General features: G+C 33.8%; 1 protein-coding gene across 1 annotated transcript; it reads right to left on the bottom strand.

The window, feature by feature from the left end:
* Positions 1-14,305: 14,305 nt before the first annotated feature.
* Positions 14,306-20,034, bottom strand: LOC120078769 (ras-related protein RABH1b). The gene is made up of 6 exons (XM_039033078.1): positions 19,722-20,034; positions 18,228-18,298; positions 16,312-16,400; positions 15,968-16,079; positions 14,983-15,073; positions 14,306-14,812 (listed from the first exon to the last, which is right to left on the bottom strand). The coding sequence occupies exons 1-6, from the start codon at positions 19,836-19,838 to the stop codon at positions 14,666-14,668; spliced, it is 627 nt and encodes a 208-aa protein (XP_038889006.1). The 5' UTR covers positions 19,839-20,034; the 3' UTR covers positions 14,306-14,665.
* Positions 20,035-23,814: the final 3,780 nt, after the last annotated feature.

The following is a 23,814-nucleotide window of genomic DNA, read 5'->3' as shown; positions in this document are numbered from 1 at the left end:
CACTCGTCCTCAACGATCTCCTCGGTCACGATCTCCTCCATAACATCGAATGGCCTCCACAGCACCACGAATGGCCTCCAGAAAACCTCGACGGTGTCGAATTGAGTCTGACACCACCAACAAAGCGACCTTGGTATTCTTAGTGTGAGAATCCAGAGGGGGCTCTATTTGGACTTGGTATGAGGCAGACGAAAAGAGGAAACAACGATCGCATACACGACTGGGCAAGTGGGAGATGGCGAAGACCTATCGTATAGGTCGATGCCCAATCGTTTAGATAAAGTTATGCGATCGTTTAGTCTTTTGTTTGGCTCGGTCTGTCGCCTACAGACTCTACACGATCGTTTACCTTGGGCCAACGATCGTCTAGCAAAGCTATGTGATCGTTTAGTAAATACTGCACGATCGTGTTGCTCGCACCTGCACGATCGTTTAGCTCGCCCAGCCGTCATTTAATAAATCTGGATTTACTTGACTACCACCGTGAGTTTCTATATGCCAAAAGAAAACTCAAAATCATTTTCAAATGTTTGTAAAAATTTCATTTTCAAAATAGGAAACCACTTTCCTTTTAAACTCACGGTTACCATGATCTAATAACCATCCACCACTTTGGTTATTTAAAAGAAAAAGTATTAATTATCCAATAATTAATAGTAGGACCATGACTGAGTCTTCTCTTCCAAAGAGAAGCTATGGCCACTATGTTCAAGCCCCGGAATCAGCTCTTAAGGGAGCAATCTCTATACTTATCCCTACTTCAGGAAAGGAGTGAATTCCATCTTGTGGATTGAGTACTCAGCTCCCAGATCAGACAAGTCCCTAAAAAGGTAGGCATGTTGAGTTGACAATCTAGCCACTCTCACCCATACTAATCAAAGGACCGCTCTCAAAGGCAGGAGTTCCCAAAACACTCAGGATTAAGGTCGTGTCACCTATGGTCATTTAGGTGAGATGCAAGTTTCTAGTATCAATGGCGTTATATACAGAGTCTAGTCACTGTCTCTTATACACATCTAGATGTGTATAAGAGACAGGGATTAAGGTCGTGTCACCTATGGTCATTTAGGTGAGATGCAAGTTTCTAGTATCAATGGCGTTATATACAGAGTCTAGTCATCTTGTAGTCCAGGTCTTATACAAACTCTTTGTATAGGACACCCCCGCTCCACGTCTTCACATGAATGGTCAGGATCTACCATATGTAGTAGTTTACAACACTTGCAAACCTCTACAAAGTGGGCCGTATCCGTAGTATCACCAGGATCAGATATCCTACCTTAATCCTTATACTACAAATCGATTTAGGTTATCACTTAAGGCATGATCCACTTGTATATCACATATACATGCTTAAGTTTACATAAGATAACCAAGGAGCATTGTTTATTGGATATGAATAAATGCCAGAATTAAATAACACTTATTTTATTCATTGAACAATGTGTATCTTTACAAAACAACGAGACTCTGGGAGAATTAGGACATTAATCCCAACAAATATGTGGCAATTGACATGAGAATCCAGATAGATTTTATCATAGCAACAGGAGAGAAGCTTTTTTCATAGTCCACCCCTTTAATCTCGATATAACCCTTTATTACTAATCTAGCCTTGAAGGTTTGCATCTTTCCATCTACACATCTTTTCCTCTTATAAATCCACTTGAAACCTATAGTTTTTATCCTATCAGGTTGGTCTACAAGTTTCCAGATAAAATTTAAGTACATAGACTCCATTTCTAGATTCATTGCCTTAATCCATTCATCTGTGTCAACAACTTCCATTGCTTTCTTGTAAGACAACGAATCCTCAACATAATCATTAATGATGCTTTAGGCTTCTGTTAAACCCACGTTGCGAACAGGTGGGTTCACAATCCTTCCACTATGTCGAGGCAATCTCAAATCTTGAGATGGATTAGTCTGACTAGACGAGCCGACATCAACAACTCTTGTTGATGTCCTAGCCTCTTCAACAACTCTTGTTGAAATTTCAGTAGTATTTTCGAAATTTTTTCTAAAAACTATTTTGCTTCGTGAATTTTGGTCCCTCATATGGTCTTCCTCCAAGAATGTAGTGTTTGTCGATATAAACACTTTATTTTCATTTGAATCAAAGAAGTGCCCACTTCTCATTTCCTTGGTGTAGCCTATAAATAGGCATACTTTCGAATGAGGTTCCAACTTTTTAGGATTTATCATAAGCACATGGGCTGGACATCCCCAAATTTTGAAGTGGCGTAAACTACCTTTACCGCCTCTCCACAACTTCAAAGGTGTTTCAGAAACACTCTTTAATGGAACGTTGTTCAAAACGTAAACAACAGTCTCCATTGCAAATCTGCAGAACGAGTCAGGAAGTTGAGCATAACTCATCGTAGACCAAACCATGTCCAATAGAGTTCTATTTCTTCTTTCTGATACACCATTCTATTGAGGTGTACCAGGGACTAAGAGTTGAGACGTTATTTCATGTTCTATCATATAGTTTTAAAATCTTAAATCTATATATTTTCCACCACGATCAGATCGTAGTGTTTTTATCTTTTTATCTAACAAGTTTTCAACCTTAGTCTTATATTTCTCTTTTCAAGTGCTTCATACTTATGTTGCATTAGGTATAGATACCCGTATCTTGAATAATCATCTATAAAATAGATGAAATATTGATACCCTCCTTTTACTTTTACATTCATTGGACTACTAAGATCTGGCTATATAAGTTCCAAGGCTTCTTTGGCTCTATAACCTTTTCCTGTAAAAGGTCATTTTGTCGTTTTGCCTTTAAGGCATGACTCACATACATGTAAAGAATTTTCTTCTAAACTATTTAGAAGTCCATTTTCATCAATCTTTCAATCCTATTTGAGATTAATGTAACCTAATCTTAGATGCCAAAGGTGTCTATTTTCTTTAGGAGAAATCCTTGGTCTCTTAGTAGTTGTTACCGTTCTAAACATTTCAGTATTTAGGACTATTGGGGTTGATGCCCTAAATCTTGTAGAGTCCTATAGTTTGTAAACCTTGTATGAACAAACATTTTTTAGATTAATAATATATGATATTTTATTCACTTTGTCTATGAAATATGTGATAATTTAGTTGCATTAACCACAAACTAATAAACTAATATCCAACATTATCGTTATAACTTAAACATGTATATGGAGACATATAGGTGGATCATGTTTAAGTGATAACCTAAATGGTATGTAGTATATGCATAAGGCTGAGTACCTTATCCTGGTGACACTACGAGTATGGTCCGCTTTGTAGGTGTTACAAATGTTGTAAAGTACTACAAATGATCTTATCCTGGTCATTCATGTATTAGACATGCAACGGGGATATTCTATACAAAGGAGTTTGTAATGCATTGTAGAACAAACTTAAAACCCACCACAATTGTAAAATAAGTTCAATACAGCAATGGAATTTGGAATATCAAAAAAACCTGGCTCTCATACCAATTGAAGAAAATCTAAATATAGAGATCTAGTGAGCGGAAGCGGATTGTTCCAAATCCCATTCAAAATGAACACAAACAATTATAGTCTAAACGAAACGATTATGCATAAATAGTAAATTACAATATGCTACATTAAAAGAACAAACAAGGGATAAAGTATGCAAACCTTTGAAGAACCTTTCTTCAAGTATCCCTCGATCATTCAACAACTCGATCAGAACACAATCTTAATGAACAGAACAGACAACAGCACGAACTGATGAATCCTCGATCACAATCGAGTCTAACTCGATCCTCAAACCTCGAACTGAACCAGAACACCACCACAAGTGTTATCTTGGTATTCTCGGTATGATAATCCAGGAGTTGTGGGTTCTATGTGACTTTGGATAGAGGAATGAAGGAAGAAGATGATCGAGTAAGTGAGAGATGGATGTTATCTAACATATAGACAAAATACTCGATCGTTTAATAAGATGAAGCCTATCATATAGACTTTCCTACTCGATCGTGTAGCAACGAGTAAGCAAGTAACTATTGTATAGTAAACTCGATAACTCGATATAGTAACTATCGTATAGAAACTATTGTGTTGCTGTGAGACACTATCGTTTAGTAAAATGTTTTACTCGATAGTCCTTTCTTTTGTCAAACGACACTAATGGATGATCTATTGATTTCGAATGAATCAACATTGATTTTGGAAAAATGATTTTCCTTTTTATCACATAGTTACCATAACTTCGAATAATCTCTCACTTAATCAGTTATTAAAGAAAAAGAATTAATTATCATATAATTAATATATTATAAATAAATATGATAACTAACTTATCACATTATATTTATAACCTATAGTTTTAATATTTCATCATATGAAACATATAAACGATAGTTCTTTTTCTATGTTATGGTATTTAATATAAATCATAATTATATTAATACCTAAAATTAATGTATCTAATACATCATATCAATTATATCACATATAATTGAATTAATTTAACTATATCACATATAATTAAACTTCCTCTTGTTAATTTGAACACTTCAAATTAACCCAAAATCTGATTCTCAACTTAAACCCATTGAGCTACCAAGGGGATCTTATGGACCTGTAGCTTGAAGCTCCAACAGTACGTGAATAACTGACTAAACTCTTTAATCACGAGATCCACCATTCATTAACTGTTGGTCACTCCAATAAAGACCGACAATTGCACTCTTTGCACTATAGATATATTTCTGTGTCCATTGGATATAACTAGTCAACAGTGTGATGACCCTTCACAAATCGCTCATAAGTACAGCTGGGCCAATTTATCGTTTTGCCCCTATAGTTACATCTAACTTCTTAAGTACTATTGATTCCTCTAATGAACAATAAGTCATAGTTCTACTATGACTGAGTCCTCTCTCCCCAAGAGAGGGTATGACCACTATGTTCAAGACTCGGAATCAGTCCTTAAGGGAGCAATTTATCTACTTATCCCTGCTTCGGGGAAGAAGTGAATTCCGTCTTGTGTAGCTGAGTTCCCAGCTCCCCAATCAGACGAATCCTCAAAATGGTAGGCTTGTTAAGTTGGCAATCTGGCCACTCTCACCCATACAAATCAAAGAACTGCTCTCATGAGCAGGAGTTCCCAACTCACTCAGCATTAAGGTCATGTCACCTTTGGTCATCCTAGTGAAATGTAAGTCTCAATTATCAACGGCATTATATAAAAAGACTAATCATTTCGTGGTCCAATACTATACAAACTCTGTGTATAGGATACCCCCACTCGCATGTCTCCACATGAATGGTCTGGATCAGACCGTTTGTAGCACTTACAACACTTGTAACATCTATAAAGCAGGTCGTATCCGTAGTGTCACCAGGATAAGGTATCCCTCCTTTATCCTTATACTACAGATCATTTAGGTTATTACTTAAGGCATGATTCACTTGTATGTCTCCACATACATGCTTAAGTTACATGAAATAACCATGGATCTTAGTTTATTAGATTGTGTAAATGCTTATAAAATAACACTTGTTTTATTAATAACAATATGTTCACAAAATGTTTACAAACTACGAGACTACCAGGAGAATTAAGACACCAATCCCAACACTCTGTCTACCAGGAGAATTAAGACACCAAGTTGTATTGAATATATGAATTGCTTATTTCGTTTTAGAAATAAACCCAATAAACTAAAAGATCCATAACTATTACACGAGTACTTGAACTTTATGTGGAGACATAAGAGTGGATCAGTTCAAGTAAATAGTCAAAATGATCTATAGTATACGAATAAGGTTAGGTGCCTTATTCTAGTAACACTATCGGATGCAACCCATTTTGTAGTTGTTACAAGTTGTTGTAAAGGGGCTACAAACGAAGTGATCCTGATTCATTCATGTATTGACATTAGGAGTGGGGGCATCCTATGCAATGAGTATGCGTAAGATCGGACCAAGAAATAAGTCACTCTTACTATATAACGTTGTTTACTATTTAAAACTGACTATTTTGCTTAGATGACCTAGGTAATTTGATCTTAATCCTGAGCTAACTATGAACTCCTGTTTATTTGGGGTTATCCTTAGATTTGCGTAGGTGAGGGTTGGCTCAACAGTGCCGGCTCAATAAGTCTCTCATTTCAGGGGTAAGACTGGGTAGATAGCTGGGGACATAGGGTACAATAAGAAATTCACGCCTACCCGATTTAGGGATAGAAGGAAGGTTATTCTCTTAAGTGTTGAATCTAGATCTTGAATAAGGGACTCCACCCTCTCATTGACCCAAACCAATTGTTCATTAGAGGATCAGTGGAACATAAAAAGCAAGACGTAATTTCGGGGGTAAAATAGCATTTGACCCAGCCGTTATTATGAACAACCTATGAAGGGTCGACTTATTGGTTATGGTTAAATCAAGTGGACATGAATATATCTACAGTGAGGAGAGTGCAACTATGGAGCTATAGTGGTGTGACTCGATAGTTAATAAATATTAATTAATTTGGTCTAAAGAGTTTTAGCCAATTAATCTCAAATCGTTAGACTCGTGATCTGTAGATCCATAAAGTCCCTCTACTAGTTTGTAAAACATGAACACCTTGAATTAGTAAATTGAATGAATCTGGAACGATATCAATTTGAATTGTTAAATTGATTTTCAATTTGAAATGTTCAAATTGAATTTAGGGTTATTCAAATTCAAATTAGGGTTTATATAATTATACTCGATATAATTAATTAACGTTTAATTTATCAAAATTAAACGAAATTGGAGAATTTATAATATTTAAATATTGATTTAAATGTTAATTACATAAATAGGATTCATGTTTAAAATTAGATGTGTGATTAATTTAATATTTGATATTAAATTAATATTTAATTAATTAAAATCAAATTAATTTTCAAAATTAAATCAATTTAAGAAATTGAATTCTGAAATTTTAATTTAAATTAATTTTGAATTAATTGAAATTAATTTTCAAATTGTATTTGAAAATTAGAATTTTCCACTTAGTGGAAAAATCCAATGTTTCACCGACTAGTAGGTGGAACTCTACAATTCACATATCTATCCCACTCAATCTTCAAGTTTGAGGTGTCTTTGACTGAATTCAATCATGCCTGCATGTAGTTGAAGAATAAAAACACTCCAATTTGGTAGAATTGAAGGCGGATGAGTTGTTGGAAAATTTGTTCCTGATGAGTTCTTCATCCTCACCACAAAACCCTCTACATTCCTTCACAAATTCACTCCTTTTTTTAGTCCCACCACTTAAATTCAAGGCTGAGAATAGTAGAGAAGATCTCTTGGTGGTTCACTGAAGATTTGGAGCTGAAATCACGTGAAGAGCAACTTGGATTTGAAGAAATTCTTCAAAGGTATGTCTTGAAACCGTCTTAATACCCTATGGACATGCCTATTTTGATGTCAAAATTAAGGAATTAGAATGTTTAATGATTATGTTTTCTTCTGCTACATGTTTCTGTATTCCAACAAAAATGACCACTATCATCCATTTCTAAAGTAGTGTAGGTACTTGTAAAAACACATAAAAACATTTCTATCAACATAAATAGTAACAAAATTATATAGATAGACAGGAATAGTTGTATATCATTGTCTATCTTAGATAGACCATTATAGACATCTATCAATGTCTATCTGAGATATACAGTGATAAACAACTATCAATAGATAGACAGTGATGGACATTTATCCCGTCTATCTGAGATAGACAGTGATAGACAACTATCACTGTCTATTGTAAATAGACAGTGATAGAAATTTGCTAAGCAAAATGGATCATACCTGGATTCATTTCATTCAACTTTTCAAAAAAAAATCTTGGAATCAAGGTGTATGATTCAACTGCATCACCTTTTAACATCTTTACTATGTGTTATTTTGTCCTCCAAGCTTTTTGATAACTTATATTAACTCCAAGTTTTGTAGAGCCTTATGGATAATGTCTCTAGGAATGGATTGATTCGTAGACATGAATAAAAAATCATCAATCAAGCAATTGCCAATTACTGATGGAGAAGCTTGCCTATGATAACTCTGAGTTATGTTCAATGGATAGTCATGCTTAGAAATGTACTTCCCAAGCATTCGCAACACACTATTCTTATACCGAGATGCCCTAGCATACCAATTGCAGCCTTCTTGCAAACATTTGAACTCAACAGATTTTGAATTTGATCTTGTAGTTCTAAATTGAAAATTATTCTTTACTGCATTTATGTAAAAACACTTTGAAAATATTTCTTTACTTTCAAATACACGTTTTACCTTCAAATCACAATAAAAAAATATCTCTTATAACTTCATCATGTGAAAAAGAAGAAGAACCTAAATATAACATTCTATCACCATCGTCACATACACTACTAATAACACCCACACTACTAATAGCAGTAGAAGAACCTTCCAAAGAACAAACACTTACATGAGCAACTAATGGATGTTTATTGATTGCATCTTTAGCTAAAGTCAGATACCGAAAAATATCTTTGTCCTTTTTTATTGGAACCAAAATTTGAACTATTTTTACCAAAATCCAATAAACTGACAAATCTACCAACCCATTCAATTGAATCTCTTCAGATATTAAACCAACTAAACCATTAAAGTCTATATAGTCATATATCAAAATTCCATCAACCTCATAATTCTCATAGTAGTGATAATCATCCATTGTCCTCCATAAAAAAAAAAAATCTATATATTATATATATAATTATTATAATATTATATATATATAAGAATAGCCATGGTATTCTGCAAAATGAAAAAAAAAATTATATGAGAAACTCATAATGAAACTCTATCCCTAAGATTTTGTAAGAAACTCATAATTAAAATATCCAATAGTGATAGATAGAAATAGAGTTCTATCTCTGTCTATCGGATGTTCCAACCATATAAGCTATTATAAATCAAGTGAAGATTAATCAAAGATAAAGTTCTATCTTTCTCTATCCCTAATAGACAAAGATAGACATCTATCTCTATCCATCTGTGATAGGCAAAGATAAAGATAGAGTTACATCTTTGTCTATCACAGATAGACAAAGATAGACGTCTATACCTGTCTATCTGAGATAGATAGAAGTAGAGCACTATCTCTATCTATCTGAGATAGACAAGTAATAATACAATACATCATCAATCATTCATGCACTTTCAGTTGAAAAAGATGTTGATTGGGTTCAAAATTTTAAGAATCCGATGTTCCAACCACATAAGCTATTATAAATTGAGTGAAGATCAATCAAAGATAGAGTTCTATCTTTGTCTATCCCTAGACAAAGATAGACATCTATCTCTGTCTATCTGAGATAGATAAATAATAATACAATACATCATCAATCATTTATGCACTTTCAGTTGAATAAGATGTTGATCAAGAATCCGATGTTTCAACCATATAAGCTATTATAAATAGAGTGAAGATCAATCGAAGATAGAGTTTTATCTTTGTCTATCCCTGATAGACAAAGATAAGTGTCTATTTCTATCTATCTGTGATAGACAAAGATAGACGTTTATAATTGTCTATCTGAGATAGATAGAGATAGAGCATTATCTCTATCTATATCGACTCCTTTCGATCCAATCCTATACTAATTTGGAATTTTCGACTAACTGGCTTCCAAAATAGCTTCATAATGTTGTATGCAATAGCTTGTTGGAATTGTGGAGCAAAAGTTCGTTAACTTGGTTTATGAATTGGTTCAAGAACAGTTGTTGTCCTTTGAATTTTTTTAATATTTTTTTTAACAAAATAAAGCATTAGAGTGGAGAGAATACTGTGAAATTCAAAGAAGAAGAATTATTCTTCACTCGGCATTGCAATGTGAGACATTACAAGGCAATGGAAGAAGAAGAATAAGAGATACATGTGTGATCGATCGAATCGACAAAGAAGAATAAGACCTCCGAATTGTGTGGTGACAATAAATGATCGATTGAATTGAAAACGGAGAAGAAAATAAATTGAAATTGAAATTGACAAAACGTTCTATGCTCAAGTTGTTTATATTTTAGCTTTTCACTTTTTTTTTTTTAATTTTATAAGTAAATTAAATTATTGTTTTCAATATAACCTTTTTTTCTCTTATTTTTAAAAATGATTGAACTATAAAAAGAGAAAATCATAAGTTTTAAAAAGAATTTGACAAACTGTCAATATAATAATGTACCACAAATTAAATTTAAAAATAATAAAATTTATAAAATTTCATAATAATAATAATAATTATTATTACCATTATTTTATATTAATTACTATTATTATAAAAAAAACTAAATACATTATAGTGTTACCTCCTTTAATAAAACAATTTATTATAAAGATAATAAATGTTATAAATTTAAGATTTGTTGAGGTGGCAAAGTCGTCCATAATATTCTCCCCTTAATCCGCTTTCTTAAAATAGTAAGATAAGATAATTATTATTAAATAAAGATTACAATAACTTCTTGGGAATGAAATGAGAAACTTTTTACATCCCAACTCTTTAGATTCCTTTAAAAAATGTAATTCACATTTTTATTTATATTAGGCGATTAAATTTAATTATTCTAAAAAAAAAAAAAGAAGAAACATATGGTTGTAAGTGATGAATGTTTGTCAACCAAATATTTTGTATTAAAAGTATATGAATTGTAAAGGAACAAAAAAAAAAAAAAAAATCAAAGATTCTAGATATACAACCCAATTTCATAAAATAAATGTGCTAAACTTATAAATATTGAGAGACAAACCCAGTTACATTAAAGTCCATCAAAAGTAGAGTTGTTACGTCATAAGTTATCTCTTACAACTTTAACATACCACCAAAAACGTAATTCCTTGAAAATTTTAATATACCACCAACATCTTGAGATGTTTTAAAGATTGAATAGGCTTTGAGAGTAAGAACATAGAGAAAAAAAAAGAATAAATAATAAAGAAATGATGAAATTTGGTGAAGAAAATGATGAATATAATACTCATTTTATAGGTAGTAGAACGTGAGTTATAAGGATTTTATAACTTCTGAAATTCAATTATAAATTATAATTAAAGAATGTTGCACTCAAAACTTTTTAAATTCTAACCTTTTATTTTATAATATATATTTTGTTGATAACCAATTATTCATTAATTAATCAATTAGTTAACTATATTTAACCAATCGTTCATAGTTGATAAAAGAATGTGTGGTTACATTCTTCTAAAAACCACCATTGTAGATATTTAATTTAAACCACTACCATCATGGATTGTAATTAATTAATTTGAAGCAATTAAATTTAATAAATTAGCTTAAAATGAATTGGAGAATAATTCAATTGACCAAATTATCACCAAAGTAACAATAGAAATGTTTATAATGAAAGGACAAAACTGGCATAAAAAGTTTCTTCATATCTAGCCTTTTATATGTATATATAGTATAGATGACATCTATGTACAAAAAAGAAATAGACAACAATATTTTTTATAATTATTTAGTCTTTTGCTTCTTAAAATTAAAACTTATAAATACTACTCTAAGGTGTGAATTTATTTATTTTATTGACTTCCTAATAATATTTTGAAAATTATGTCTTGAAACTTAAGAAACTAGTATTTAAAAACAAGTTTTGTTTTTCGAAATTGAAATATAATTCCTCCAGGTGCAAGAAGATCTTCTTTTACAGTACCCCTGGTTGGGTCCAAACCGCTAAATTTCACAAGATCTATAGCTCCACACATCATAACACTCAATTCTAGTAGTCTGTCCCTGAAACCACTCAGAAGACCAGATAAGTAGGGGAAGAAAAAAAAGTCTTAGTAAATTTGCAACCCCACAAAACGTGACTTAAGGACTCCACGTTTTCGTGCAAAACAAACAAAAAGGATTATTGTTAACTCCTCTTTTACTAATATTTGCGATGTGGGAAGGGAGTCAAAAATAGCTTTCCACACAGTAATCTTTACCCTCGGGGGCATCTCAAACCTCTACACCGCCTTTCAATAGAGTTTAAGCTTAAGATAGCCAGAGCTAGACTCAGAGGAAGGCTTCATTGAACTCACCACTAACTTGTAAACATTCTTGACAAGGAAAACATCTTTGGGGTTAAGGCCCCATATAATCTCATCACCTCCCCCGCATTCTCTCACTGAGATGCTAAGAATAGTCATTGCATCACTAGGAGCTTCGTTCCAAAACCCATCCTTATTAAGCATATCACAAACCCGTTTCAATCGCATGCCTTTGTTGATACAAACGGGCGTCCTAACACCTTCACCAATGAGCCATGAGTCTTTGTGAATGGAAACACTCGCCCCATCTCTAATCTTCCACCTATACCCTTTTAGAAAGCTTCCTACCCATAAGATGTTCCTCCAGACCAAGGACGGATTGTTGCCTAAGGGCACATTTTGAAGATCCCCATCAATAAAATACCTACCTCTCAGCACACGAGATAGCAAATAGTTTGGGTTTCTAATGATCCTCCAACTTTGCTTAGCGGGCATTGCTTGATTAAAAAGCTAAAGGTCACGAAACCCCATCCCCCTCTGTCTTTGCTAGCACACAACTTCATCCAACTCATCCTGTGGGCTTCCCTTTTTTCTCCAAAGGAGTCCCACTTGAAACGTGCACAGGCTCTGTTAATATCATCACACAACTCTTTAAGGACCTTAAAGCAGCTCATAATATAGATTGGGATCGCTTGAGCTCTAGCATTTATAAGAATCTCTTTGTCACTTAGGGAAAATAAACTATCTTTCCACCCATGGAGCACCTTCCACACCCTTTCACTTAAACAATTGAAGAGTCTGGACTTATTTCTACCATTTTGCGCCGACATTTCAAGGTACATCCTAAAGGAATCAATTCTTTGAACCCCCAAAATTCTGTCAATAACATTAGCAAGTTGGGCCTTAACATTCTTGCTTAATAAACATTCTGATTTTTCAAGTTTTTTTCCCCTAACATTCTTTCGTAAAAGGCAAGAATCGACCTAATTCTCCTGCATTCCTTGACCACAGTTTGAAGAATATAAGACTGTCATCTAAAAAAAAAAATTAGAGATAGAGATTCTTCCCTTCTAAGCTGTGTCGGAAACCCCTCCGCAAAAATAAGGAACAGATAAGGAGAGAGAGGTCCCCTTGACAGAGACCCATATGGGGCACAAACTCGTGATGGGGTCTGTCGTTAATCAACACACTGTCGTAGGCTTTGCTCATATCCAGCTTCAAAGCCACCCACCTCCATCTCTTCCCGACCTTCTGCTATTGATTGCGTGGAGGCACTCAAAATCCAAAATAGAATTATCATATATAAACCTTCCAAGGACAAAAGCAGATTGAGCTTGAGAAATAATCTCATCAAATACTCCTTTATTTTTTTTCACTATTGGGGACGAAATGAGAAGGCTAGGTTTTGACGACTGACTTTACAGTAAATACTTAATAGTACTAACGCTTATACCATACACCACCTCCATTATGTCCTTGGTTATTTCCTCCATACATACATTCTTTATTGGTAATTTTCTTTTTTATGTTACTCATGCATCACCTCACACTGTTATAGAGTTGGACTCATTAGAAATCCACCACATTCTCCCCTTGTTTCACCATTTCCTCTTGCTAAGGTGAGACACCTCCTCGACACCTTTCTCTAACACGTACTTCTACTACATTATTTGATCTTAGTTTGAGGTTCATTATTAAATATATTTATAGGTAAATGTAAGTCATATTTTGCAAATAAAAATCTATGGAAGATACACAAAAGATATGTTTGCCATATTTCATGATATTACTTTACTTATCTATGTTTCAAAACAAACGTACAGTTATTGGCTTAAAGATGAACAAACCTGTATACTCAACCCTAAGCGCTTCTATGTAGAATTTTTTTTTTAAAAAAAAAAAAAAAAAAATCTAATGCACAACTAGTAATTCCCATTTTACAAAGCAAGGATGATAATTATAGTTCTTTCCATTTTTAAAAAAAGAAGATTATTAGTGTAGTCTTTCAATCATTGAAAACCATTTGAAGGAAGAACCTACTATAATCCGAATATATTGAAAGATAAACAATAACAAAATTACGAAATAAACTAAATGTTCAAGGTACTTGGATCATCCCTCTCTTGAGAATTCTTTCCCTTACAGAAATAATGCCTCCTTCCTCATTCTCCTAATGTCGTCAATTTATAACCAATTTCCATAACAAACTCTCATATCTAATTACTAATATACCCTTATAACACTTCAATAGCCACGATTTCCTGCAAGCCAGAACTTAAACATGAACCAAGGCAACAAAATCCATTGGATAAACAGATAAAATTTGGAGAATTTCTAGAGATGAATTACAACTTACAAGACAAAGCAAAATTCTGTAATCGAGTCCAACACATAATTTTTCTATTTTTTACACATCTCCCAAATCCCAAAACCCAAATAATGACTCCACCAACCAATACATCAAATTACTCCATAAAATAACAGTCAATCTACTCTTCGCCACCAATTACATTTTAAGAATTCAGTTCTGCTCAAGCAGGCATTCATAGATATAATAAACCACATCTTGTTACCTGAATGCTAACAGTTCTAGAAGGTTGAGGTGTTCAAAGCAAAAACCAAGAAACAGTGGATTCCTTCGACAACAGCTCGTATCGTCCTTCATTAGCACGCGCATCCACCAGACTGCGGCTGGGATTGTGCAGCACCACTGCCTGTGGACTTCAGGTTAACATCAACCATGTCTTCTTGTTTTGTTGATGAGAGAGTTTCCATTCCCGGCAATGCTGCAGCAATTTTTCGGAAAAGTGCCTGCACAAAATATATAGTTAACCCTTACAAAGACCGTATGCAAATACTAAGAAAATTGTGTCTTTTTTTTTTTTCCTTCTAAGGATTTAACATATATTGGTATAGATTCAAGCTGGAGATACAGGTAACATACTATCAGAGTAGGAATGAATTTTCATTATTGGTTTTACCTTGATGTTGAATCCAGCTTTAGCACTTGTTTCGATAAACATGACATTTAGTTCACGGGCTTTGGCTTCCCCTTCCTCTATGGAGACTTGTCTAAGAATGCAGCATATGGGAAAATGGTGAAACAATATGCCAAACAAGGCTTCTTGGAAATGTAAAAGAAAAAGAGAAAAAAGGCTAATTATAGTTAAAACCTTTTTTTCCCTTCGGATATATAGGAGCAAGAACAGTGATAGATCACAAAATCATGTTCTATATGAGCAATATTTACTCTTTTTCCACACACTACATATTAATATAAACTAAGATTATCTAATAAAGATACACCTTAAAACAATATTTACAAGCCCAGACTGCTGATACTGTGAGTAGGAACCACAGACCATTTAGAAGTATTTCTTAGAAATTAAAAACTTTAATACATATTTAACAATCATTTCTGCCATTTTTACTATAAGAACTTGTTTGTTCTTCTAATCTCATTAACTGTGATACCATACTAATTTTACCCGTCCTCTACATTCAACATTTAACTAAATGATTTCTTTTCATTTTTTCTAGAGAAGGATCTAACTAGATGAAACTCAAATCTTGATTTGTTTTGAAAGCTATACATTGAAATCATATAGTACAATGAGTAGCAACAAAAAACCACTTTCTTCCGGAAAAAGAGAGAAAAAAAGATATAAAGTTCTAGACATTCCCTTACTCCCGATATAACTAATAACAGATTGGTTGCTGAGTAGGCTCACAAGGAGAATATGTGTTGAACAATATGGAGATGAGAATTTGAATATATAACCTTACAAAACCTTTATTGTCTTAACCGAGCAATAACAATCAAAAAAGATTTGCAAGCTCTCTATATCACTTCAAGATCATCAACAATTTGCATAGTACTCAGATTCAGGTTTGCATATTATTCAGATTTGAAACGCTAAAAGATAGAACATGCATGCAAAATAAAAATCCATGGCCAACTGTTACCTCTTCTCCACAAGGTCTGTTTTGTTCCCAACAAGCACTATAATGACATCACTGCCCCTCTCAGTGCGCACCTCCTCAATCCATTTTGAAGTGTTTAGGAAAGTTTGTCGGCCTAAGTAGCAACAGGATGAAAACAGTTAAAAGTAAACCCTTGACCACATCACGACGTAGAATGCAATCAAGTAACTACATGCAATTAAGGACCTAAAGACTTTGGATATTAGATCCCAGATCCACCCCAGGAGTATATATACAAAATATTTTATCACAACATGGAAATAATACACATTTTCAAGTGGTTTGCTTAATTATTCTCATTCTATAGAAAATTTCAGATTCCATACTTGCAACATCATAAACGATGACAGCGACAGATGAGTCCCTGATATAGCTTGGTATTAGACTTCTGAATCTTTCCTGTCCAGCAGTGTCCCTGAGAAACAAAATGACAGAATTTAAAAATGTACAGCAAAACCCATTCTCCTGGGAAGGACAAATAAAAAAGTCAATCGCTCCAATCAAATAGAATTAGAGGTATCATAAATACATGTGCACAGATGAAAAAATTAATACATTAATTTACAAGACGTGCCCAAACATCAAACAAAAGGCAGATTTGATTAGCACACCTGTAACATTATTTTTTATTTGATGGAAAATATAGAGATGGCAGAGATATATTAAACATTGCTTGTTACTTAGCTTCTAGATGAGATTTTTATAGAAGCTAATTAGTTCCTTATCTAGTAGTCTGAAGTCTAGTATAATTTTTCTGTATCTCCTTTGAACCTTGAGTGGAAGCAGGTGCAAAGTGAACAGGCAAAAGAAAAAATGAAGGCTCTCCAATACGCCATGATCAGAAAGAAAGGATGGTAAAAGAAAAGATCAGTGAGAGATTTTAAATCACCGTTTGACCCAAAAGTTTAAGTTTTTCAGTGAAGGTAAATTTAATTATATATCATCTAACACTCTCCCCCTCACTTGTGGGCTTGGAATATGAAGAATGCCCAACAAGTGAAAATCAATATTAATAGGGAAGGAAATAAAAATCAATATTAATAGGGGAGGAAATAAAAACCAATATTAATAGAGGAGGAAATAACATTGCAGAGGCTTGAACACAGAACCTCTCTGGACCACTTGCTCTGATACCATCTTAAATCACCGAATGACCCAAAAGCTTAAGCTTGTGGGTGAAGGTAAATTTAATTATATATCATCTAATTTTGAACTAACTCCCCATTTGTTCTGACAATTGTTTTTGTTGGAAATGAGTTTTGTTGGAGCTTTTATTTAGACTTCATGGTTGGAAAGAAACAATAAAATCTTTTCAGAGGTTGCTTTTGTTTTGTGGGATCAAATTATTTTTTGGGAATTGTCCTGATGCAGATTTATACAAACCTTTCACTGTTAACCATGAGTTTTTTTCTCTATGTGCCAACTGGAAGGCTTCTCCACAACTTCCTTAGCCAGGGTTGAGGCTTTACTCCTCTCCTTTTGTACATTTCATAATTTCAATCTTATCCATATACATAAACGATGTGATCTAAGACCAAGAACTTCTATCTGAAGAATAAGAACAATTAGTGAGCTTTCCACAGAAGCCAAAATTACTTTCATTAATTCTATCCCACAAAAAATTGGGCTCCCTCCCTATGAAGCCTCTGCAACCATATATTCAAAGAAGAGAATTAATTTTATGTTTGGTTTCTCCAGTATTTACACATTGATTCTGCAGAAGGAGAGAGGCCACATTTCATCGAGTAAGGAAGCTCTCCCTTTTCCATTTTAATCTTTGATCCATCCCAATAGAATTTTCTAATATATATCTTCAAATTTCTAAAAACTTTATTAGGAATCCTATGTGAGCATTAATTGCTGAAAATGAGCACCCACCTCTCTACAGACAGGAGCAGCCTACCTTTAGAAATTTCCTCCAAAAAGGAATTCCAAATTCAGAAACTTCAGATTTCTTCCCCAAGGGCCTGCACTTTTAAATTTATTTTAAAGTTTCAAAAGAGAATAGTTTTAATCTAGACGGAATAGCTACATTGGGTTGTTTGCATAAAGCTTATGTTCTTGAAATCTATAATTTACATCATGGACTTGAGTACATAAATCAAATAAATTCTTCCATTCTCAAGGACAAATAAATCACATGCTCAAAAAATATACAACCACAAAATGTGAATAAGTAAAACCAATATAAAGCAGTCACCTATATTAAAAAGCCATGAAAGGTAATGAATCTTTATCTTACCACAACTGCAGTCGAACTGTACGATCTTCCAGATACATGGTTTTTGAAAGAAAATCAATACCAATGGTAGCCTGAAAAATGGCACAAAAATTACTATATTACACGAAGTGAATGTGTGGTATAAATTTTAAACTGAAATTTAGAAAGAACTTCATACTGTCCCACAAAAGATAAAAAGAAGGAAAAAAGACAGTGAGAGAAATGGAAGTATGTATCTACCATTCATTATCATAACGGAAATACAATAGATGGAAGATAATGCACACATTCTCTCTAGAAGTAATTATGAAACCTCTCCATTTGGTCAACAGTAAATAAAGTAAAAAACCACAAAAGGCTAATGTAAAAATTTCCTGTTGATGCATTGAAAAGCACATCCCAAGAATATATAAGAAAAATTAGTGCTGTGATGACCAAAAAATGATGAATCTGCCATTTTCTTACTTCTATCAACTTAAAAACTAATCAGTAGCCCAACCCACACGTCCACTGATCATTAATCACTCTTTATCTGTTTACTCTATACATCCTGTTCTTCATGGATGTAGTGACAAAAATGTCCCAAGAATTCAAGACCATGTAGGACTTATCAAGTCATGCTGTAAATGCAGTTACAATAACCAAAGACAAGTCTGCTTTCATGAATCATATTGCGTTACAGCTTCGTGTAACTAAAATTACCAAACTGCACATGAGAATGATTATAAATCTTTGTCAATGTGTCAGAAAATCAAGGCATTTTTTACATACTTGACATGGAACGAACACATAATTCCACTATCAAGTTGGTAGCTGGATTATTAGCAATGCTCACCCAACTCCATGAGGTGGGGACTAAATATTAGACATGCGAGGCCATGTAACAGTGCTTGTTTACAGTACAAAGTCAACGAACTATTCTTTAAATAATCCAACAAAGTAACATAGGGGGAAGTAAAGACCAAAAGGCATTTCAGTCCACAAAAGTTAGCATGAAGTCAGAGCATGATTCCAGAATAATGATCTAGATTCGAATAAGCTAAAAGAAAGGCATCAAAGAAAACCCGGCCTTCTCCTTATTTCGATCCAATGGTGCAAAGCGTACTAAATATACTACTACTACAGACCAATGCTGATGACAGCAAATAACGCTAAAATTTTAACACAATTCACCCGGAAGCAGCAAGGGCAGAATCATAGACTTAAGACTCTGCTTAATGACTGAACTCTTAACTAAGAACCAATAAATTGAATTAAACACAGCGTGTGGAAAGAAAATGCTGATCGCCAATGAAAAAAACCAAAAGATCTAAAAACATAAACACGGAGTTCTCGTCCTCCTCAATGACACAATAGAACAGAAAGCCGCATAAAATCAAAGAAAACTGCAGATGGAAACAAAATTAACGATGAAACAATAGGATCAGTGATTGATGAGAGTTTGGGAACCGATCCGGGCGCGGAGTGTGATAGAAACGAAGGATCTATACAATTAAGGATTCAGCAAGGAATTACCTGATATGTATTATCGAATTTGTCGTACATGAAGCGTGTAATGATGCTGGTTTTGCCAACAGACTGGTCGCCGAGAAAGACGAGCTTATACTTCGCCAGAGCTGACGTCGGTGCCATTTCCGCAGAGATCTCCGATCCAGATATCCGAGAGAGGAAGAATTGTGGGATGGAGATGGAGATTTCGGAAGAATATGAGTTGCAATGGAAGAAACTCTGGATTTTGGTTTGTTCTTTCTTTGATCTGTGGATTCTACTTTCAGTCTCGCACTAGACTCCTTAAGGATCTAAATTCTGTATACGGGTCGGATCGTATTTTATCGGTTCATTCTCACCGCGAAACTTTTTTATTCCATGTTTCATTTTAGCTATGAAGAGAACTTTTAGATCCCCATTTTGACCTTGCAACTTATCATAATTCTTATATTGTCTTTATTACTATTCTTCGAGTCGGGATAGTTACATGTTAAGTGGTGTATTCTTTTGTTTATAGGTATAATCTAGACTATAGATATAAAATATCACGTCATTTATCTCATTATACCTATTTGAGTCGAAGCAATTACATGACGAAGTGGTAAATATTTTTCGTGTATGAATGTGTTGTTGATAACTATAGGCATATATAAAATCACAATCTAATGATGAAATTTAGGAAGAATTTTTTTTTAAAAAAAAATCCCCATGGAGAAACAAAAGGAAAAACGGGAAATGGGTCCCCAGGGGACCCGTTTTCCATGGGAATCCTCGTGGGGACCCGTTTCCCCAGTAAGGATGGGGTAAAATCCCCCAACGAGGACGGGGATGGAGAACCCTCCTCCACCCCGTCCCGACCTCGTTGTCAACCCTAATAAAGTTCAAGTAAATAACCAAAATGATCTATAGTATATGAATAAGATTGGGTACTTTAGTCTAGTAACACTATCGGATGCGGTTCACTCTGTAGTTGTTACAATTTTTTGTAAAGTGCTACAAACGAAGTAATCCTGATTTGTTCATGTAGTGACATGAGAAGCGGGGGTGTCCTATATAATGAGTTTGCATAAGATCGAACTAAGAAATAAGTCACTATTAATTTATAACGTTGTTTACTATTTAAGACTGACTATTTTAAATCAATGACCAGGGTAACTCGACCTTAATCCTGAGCTAATTATGAACTTCAGTTTTATTCGGGATTATCCTTAGATTTTCATAGGTGAGGGTTGGCTCAACAATGTCGGCTCAATGAGCCTCCCATTTCAGGGGTAAGACTGGATAGATAGCTAGGGACATAGGGTGCAAGATGGAATTCATATCTACCCGATTTAGGGTTAGTAGATAGGTTGTTCTCTTAACTACTGAATCCAGGTCTTACAAGGGGCCACACCCTCTCGTTGGCTCGAGAGAGACTCAGTCTATTGATTGGATCACAAACCAATTGTTCATTAGAGGATCAGTAGAACGTAAGGAGCAAGATGTAATATCAGGGGTAAAACAATATTTAACCCAGTCGATATTACGAATAACCTGTGAAGGGTCGACTTATTAATTACAGTTAAATCAAGTGGACATAAATATATCTATAGTGAGAAGAGTGCAACTACTGAGCTATAATGGTGTATCTCGGTAGTTAACGAATATTGATTATTCGGTTTAAAGAGTTTAGTCAATTAATCTCAAATCGCTGGAGCTCATGACTTTTAGGTTCATAAGGTCCCTCTACTAGCTCGTAAATCTTGGATTAGTAAATTGAGTGATTTTGAAATGTTCAAAATCAAAATTAGGGTTTCAATTTGAAGTGTTTAAATTTCCATTTAGGATTTTGAAATTTGAAATGTTCAAATTCAATTTAGGGTTTGGATAATTATATTCTATATAATTAACATTTAATTTATCGAAATTAAACGTAATGAGAGAGTTTAGAATATATTTAAATATTTATTTAAATACTAATTACATGTATAGGATTCATATATGAAATAGATGTTTGGTTAATTTAATATTTAATATTAAATTATTAATTAATTAATTATTTATTTATTTAAAATATTAAATTAGTTTTATCCAAATTTCAAATTCAGAATTTGAAATTTGATTTTAATTAATTTGGAATTAATTAAAATAAAAAATCAATTTAGATAGTGGAAATTTTCAAGTTTTTTAGAGGCTTGGTGGATTCAACTCAAGACCAACACCTAGCCCACTTCCATATTGCATTTTGAAGTGTCAAGATGCTAATTGAATTAGTGCTTGCATGTATCACGTGCTTTATTACTTCAAATTATCAGAATTTGAAGTGAGATTGATAGTTTTTGCTAAAGAACTTCCTGAAGTTCTGGAAAAACTCTCCAAAAACCCTCACCTTCTTCACCTAATTGATCTCGATTGTGAGTTCCACCACCCAAATCCAAGTTGGAGAATAGTAGTGAAGACACTCTTGGTGGTCTACTGTTGATTTGAAGCTCAAATTCGTGGAGAACATCTTGGATTCGTGGAATTCTTTAAAGGTATTAGAACTCAAATTAAGTGTAATTAGAGTGCTTATTGATTCTAATTACTTCCGCTGTATGATTGTACATTCAATCATTTTTCACATAGTTGATTTTTTTCTAGTGGGTTGTGGGTTTTCTCTGAGTTGGGAGTTTTCCACATAAATTATTGCATTTCTTATTTTTTTACTTTTTTTTAAATTTCTCCAGTATTGTTTTGTTTATTCACGCGGTAATAGTGGAAGGCTTTTTTCCCAAAAAAAAATGGTGTCAGAGCTTTAGATTTGTAGTTTCTCGAATTTTTGGTATGCTATGTGATTACAACATGTCTGAGCTTACACATAAAAAAAAAATCTTGAATCGAGTTGCGATATTGTGAATAGTGTTGGTTGTTCACTATTTGCAGATTTGCTAGGAATGAAGCAGATGTATCAAGCTTTATGGATTCAGTAAATTTGATTTGGAGAAATTTGATAGAATGATCAACTACGGCTTGTAGAAAATGCAAGTCAAGGATGTGTTAATATAATATGGATTACGCAAGTGCAAGTTAAGCAGTAATGGTGGTCTAATGGAGTCCAATGGTGATTCTAGCAGAGGTTCAAAGAAGAAAGTCTTTGAGTAGAAGATAGGCCGTTAGAATTGTGGACCATCTAGGCACATGAAAATAAAGCAAACTTGTGTTAGGAATGTCCTAGAACTCGCAGTTCGTGTTAAACTTTCTATTTATCAATAATAATAAATTATTGATTTTGCATCTTATTATGAAAATCCAATAAACATATCCAGGTAATAGTCTGAATATTGTAACTTTATGTAGTAACATAAATAGGATCAAGTTAACGGTATATAGCCTAAATGATCTAATAAGTAAATGGATGAAATTGGGTATCTCATCCTGATAACACTATTGGATGTGGCCCATTCTGTAGTTGTTACAAAGACTTGTAAAGTGCTACAAATGATGTGATTCACAAATCGTTCATGTTGAGACATGTGAGTGGGAGCATCCTATGCAATGAGTTTACATATAGACTAGACCACAAAAATAGTCACTTTTCTTTATAACGACCGTTTACTGTTAAAACTGACTATTTCATTTATTACATAACCTAGGTTAACTCGATCTTAATCCTGAGCTATCTATGAACTCCTGTTTATTCAGGATTATCCTTTGATCTGCAAATGGTGAGTGTAGTTCAACAGCACTGCTCAATAAATTTCCCATTTTGGGGATAAGACTGGATGAGTAGCTGAGGACATAGCCTTGCAAGATAGAATTCACTCCTACCCGATTTAGGGTTAGCATATAGGTTGTTCTCTTAAGTACTGATTTCAGGTCTTGAACAATCGGGGTGCCTTCTCATGGTAGAGAAAGGATTTGATTCGTAAGGATTATGAATCAGAATTGTTCATTAGAGGGTCAGTGGAAACTTAAGGAGCAAGATGCATTTACAGTAGTAAGACGGTTATATTGACCTAGTTGTGATTACAAACAACTTGTGAAGGATCGACTTACTGATTATGGTTATAAAGTGGACATAATATATCTACAGTGAGAGAAGTTCAACTATGGACTATAGTGGAGTGGCCCATTAGTTAACGAATGGGAGTTAGATCGGTCT

This window comes from Benincasa hispida, chromosome 5 (assembly GCF_009727055.1).
Source record: "Benincasa hispida cultivar B227 chromosome 5, ASM972705v1, whole genome shotgun sequence".
Classification (NCBI taxonomy): domain Eukaryota; kingdom Viridiplantae; phylum Streptophyta; class Magnoliopsida; order Cucurbitales; family Cucurbitaceae; genus Benincasa; species Benincasa hispida.
Note: the sequence above shows the minus strand (reverse complement) of the source record. Positions and strands in the feature narration are given on the sequence as shown.

Bases quoted from the DNA above. Each gene is read 5' to 3' on its own strand.
- LOC120078769 (XM_039033078.1), bottom strand. From the start codon at position 19,838: ATGGCACCGACGTCAGCTCTGGCGAAGTATAAGCTCGTCTTTCTCGGC. The intron at 18,299-19,721 runs GTAATTCCTTGC...GCCATTTTTCAG, and splicing joins AATTCGATAATACATATCAG to GCTACCATTGGTATTGATTT. The intron at 16,080-16,311 runs GTATGGAATCTG...GTTGCTACTTAG, and splicing joins CATCGTTTATGATGTTGCAA to GCCGACAAACTTTCCTAAAC.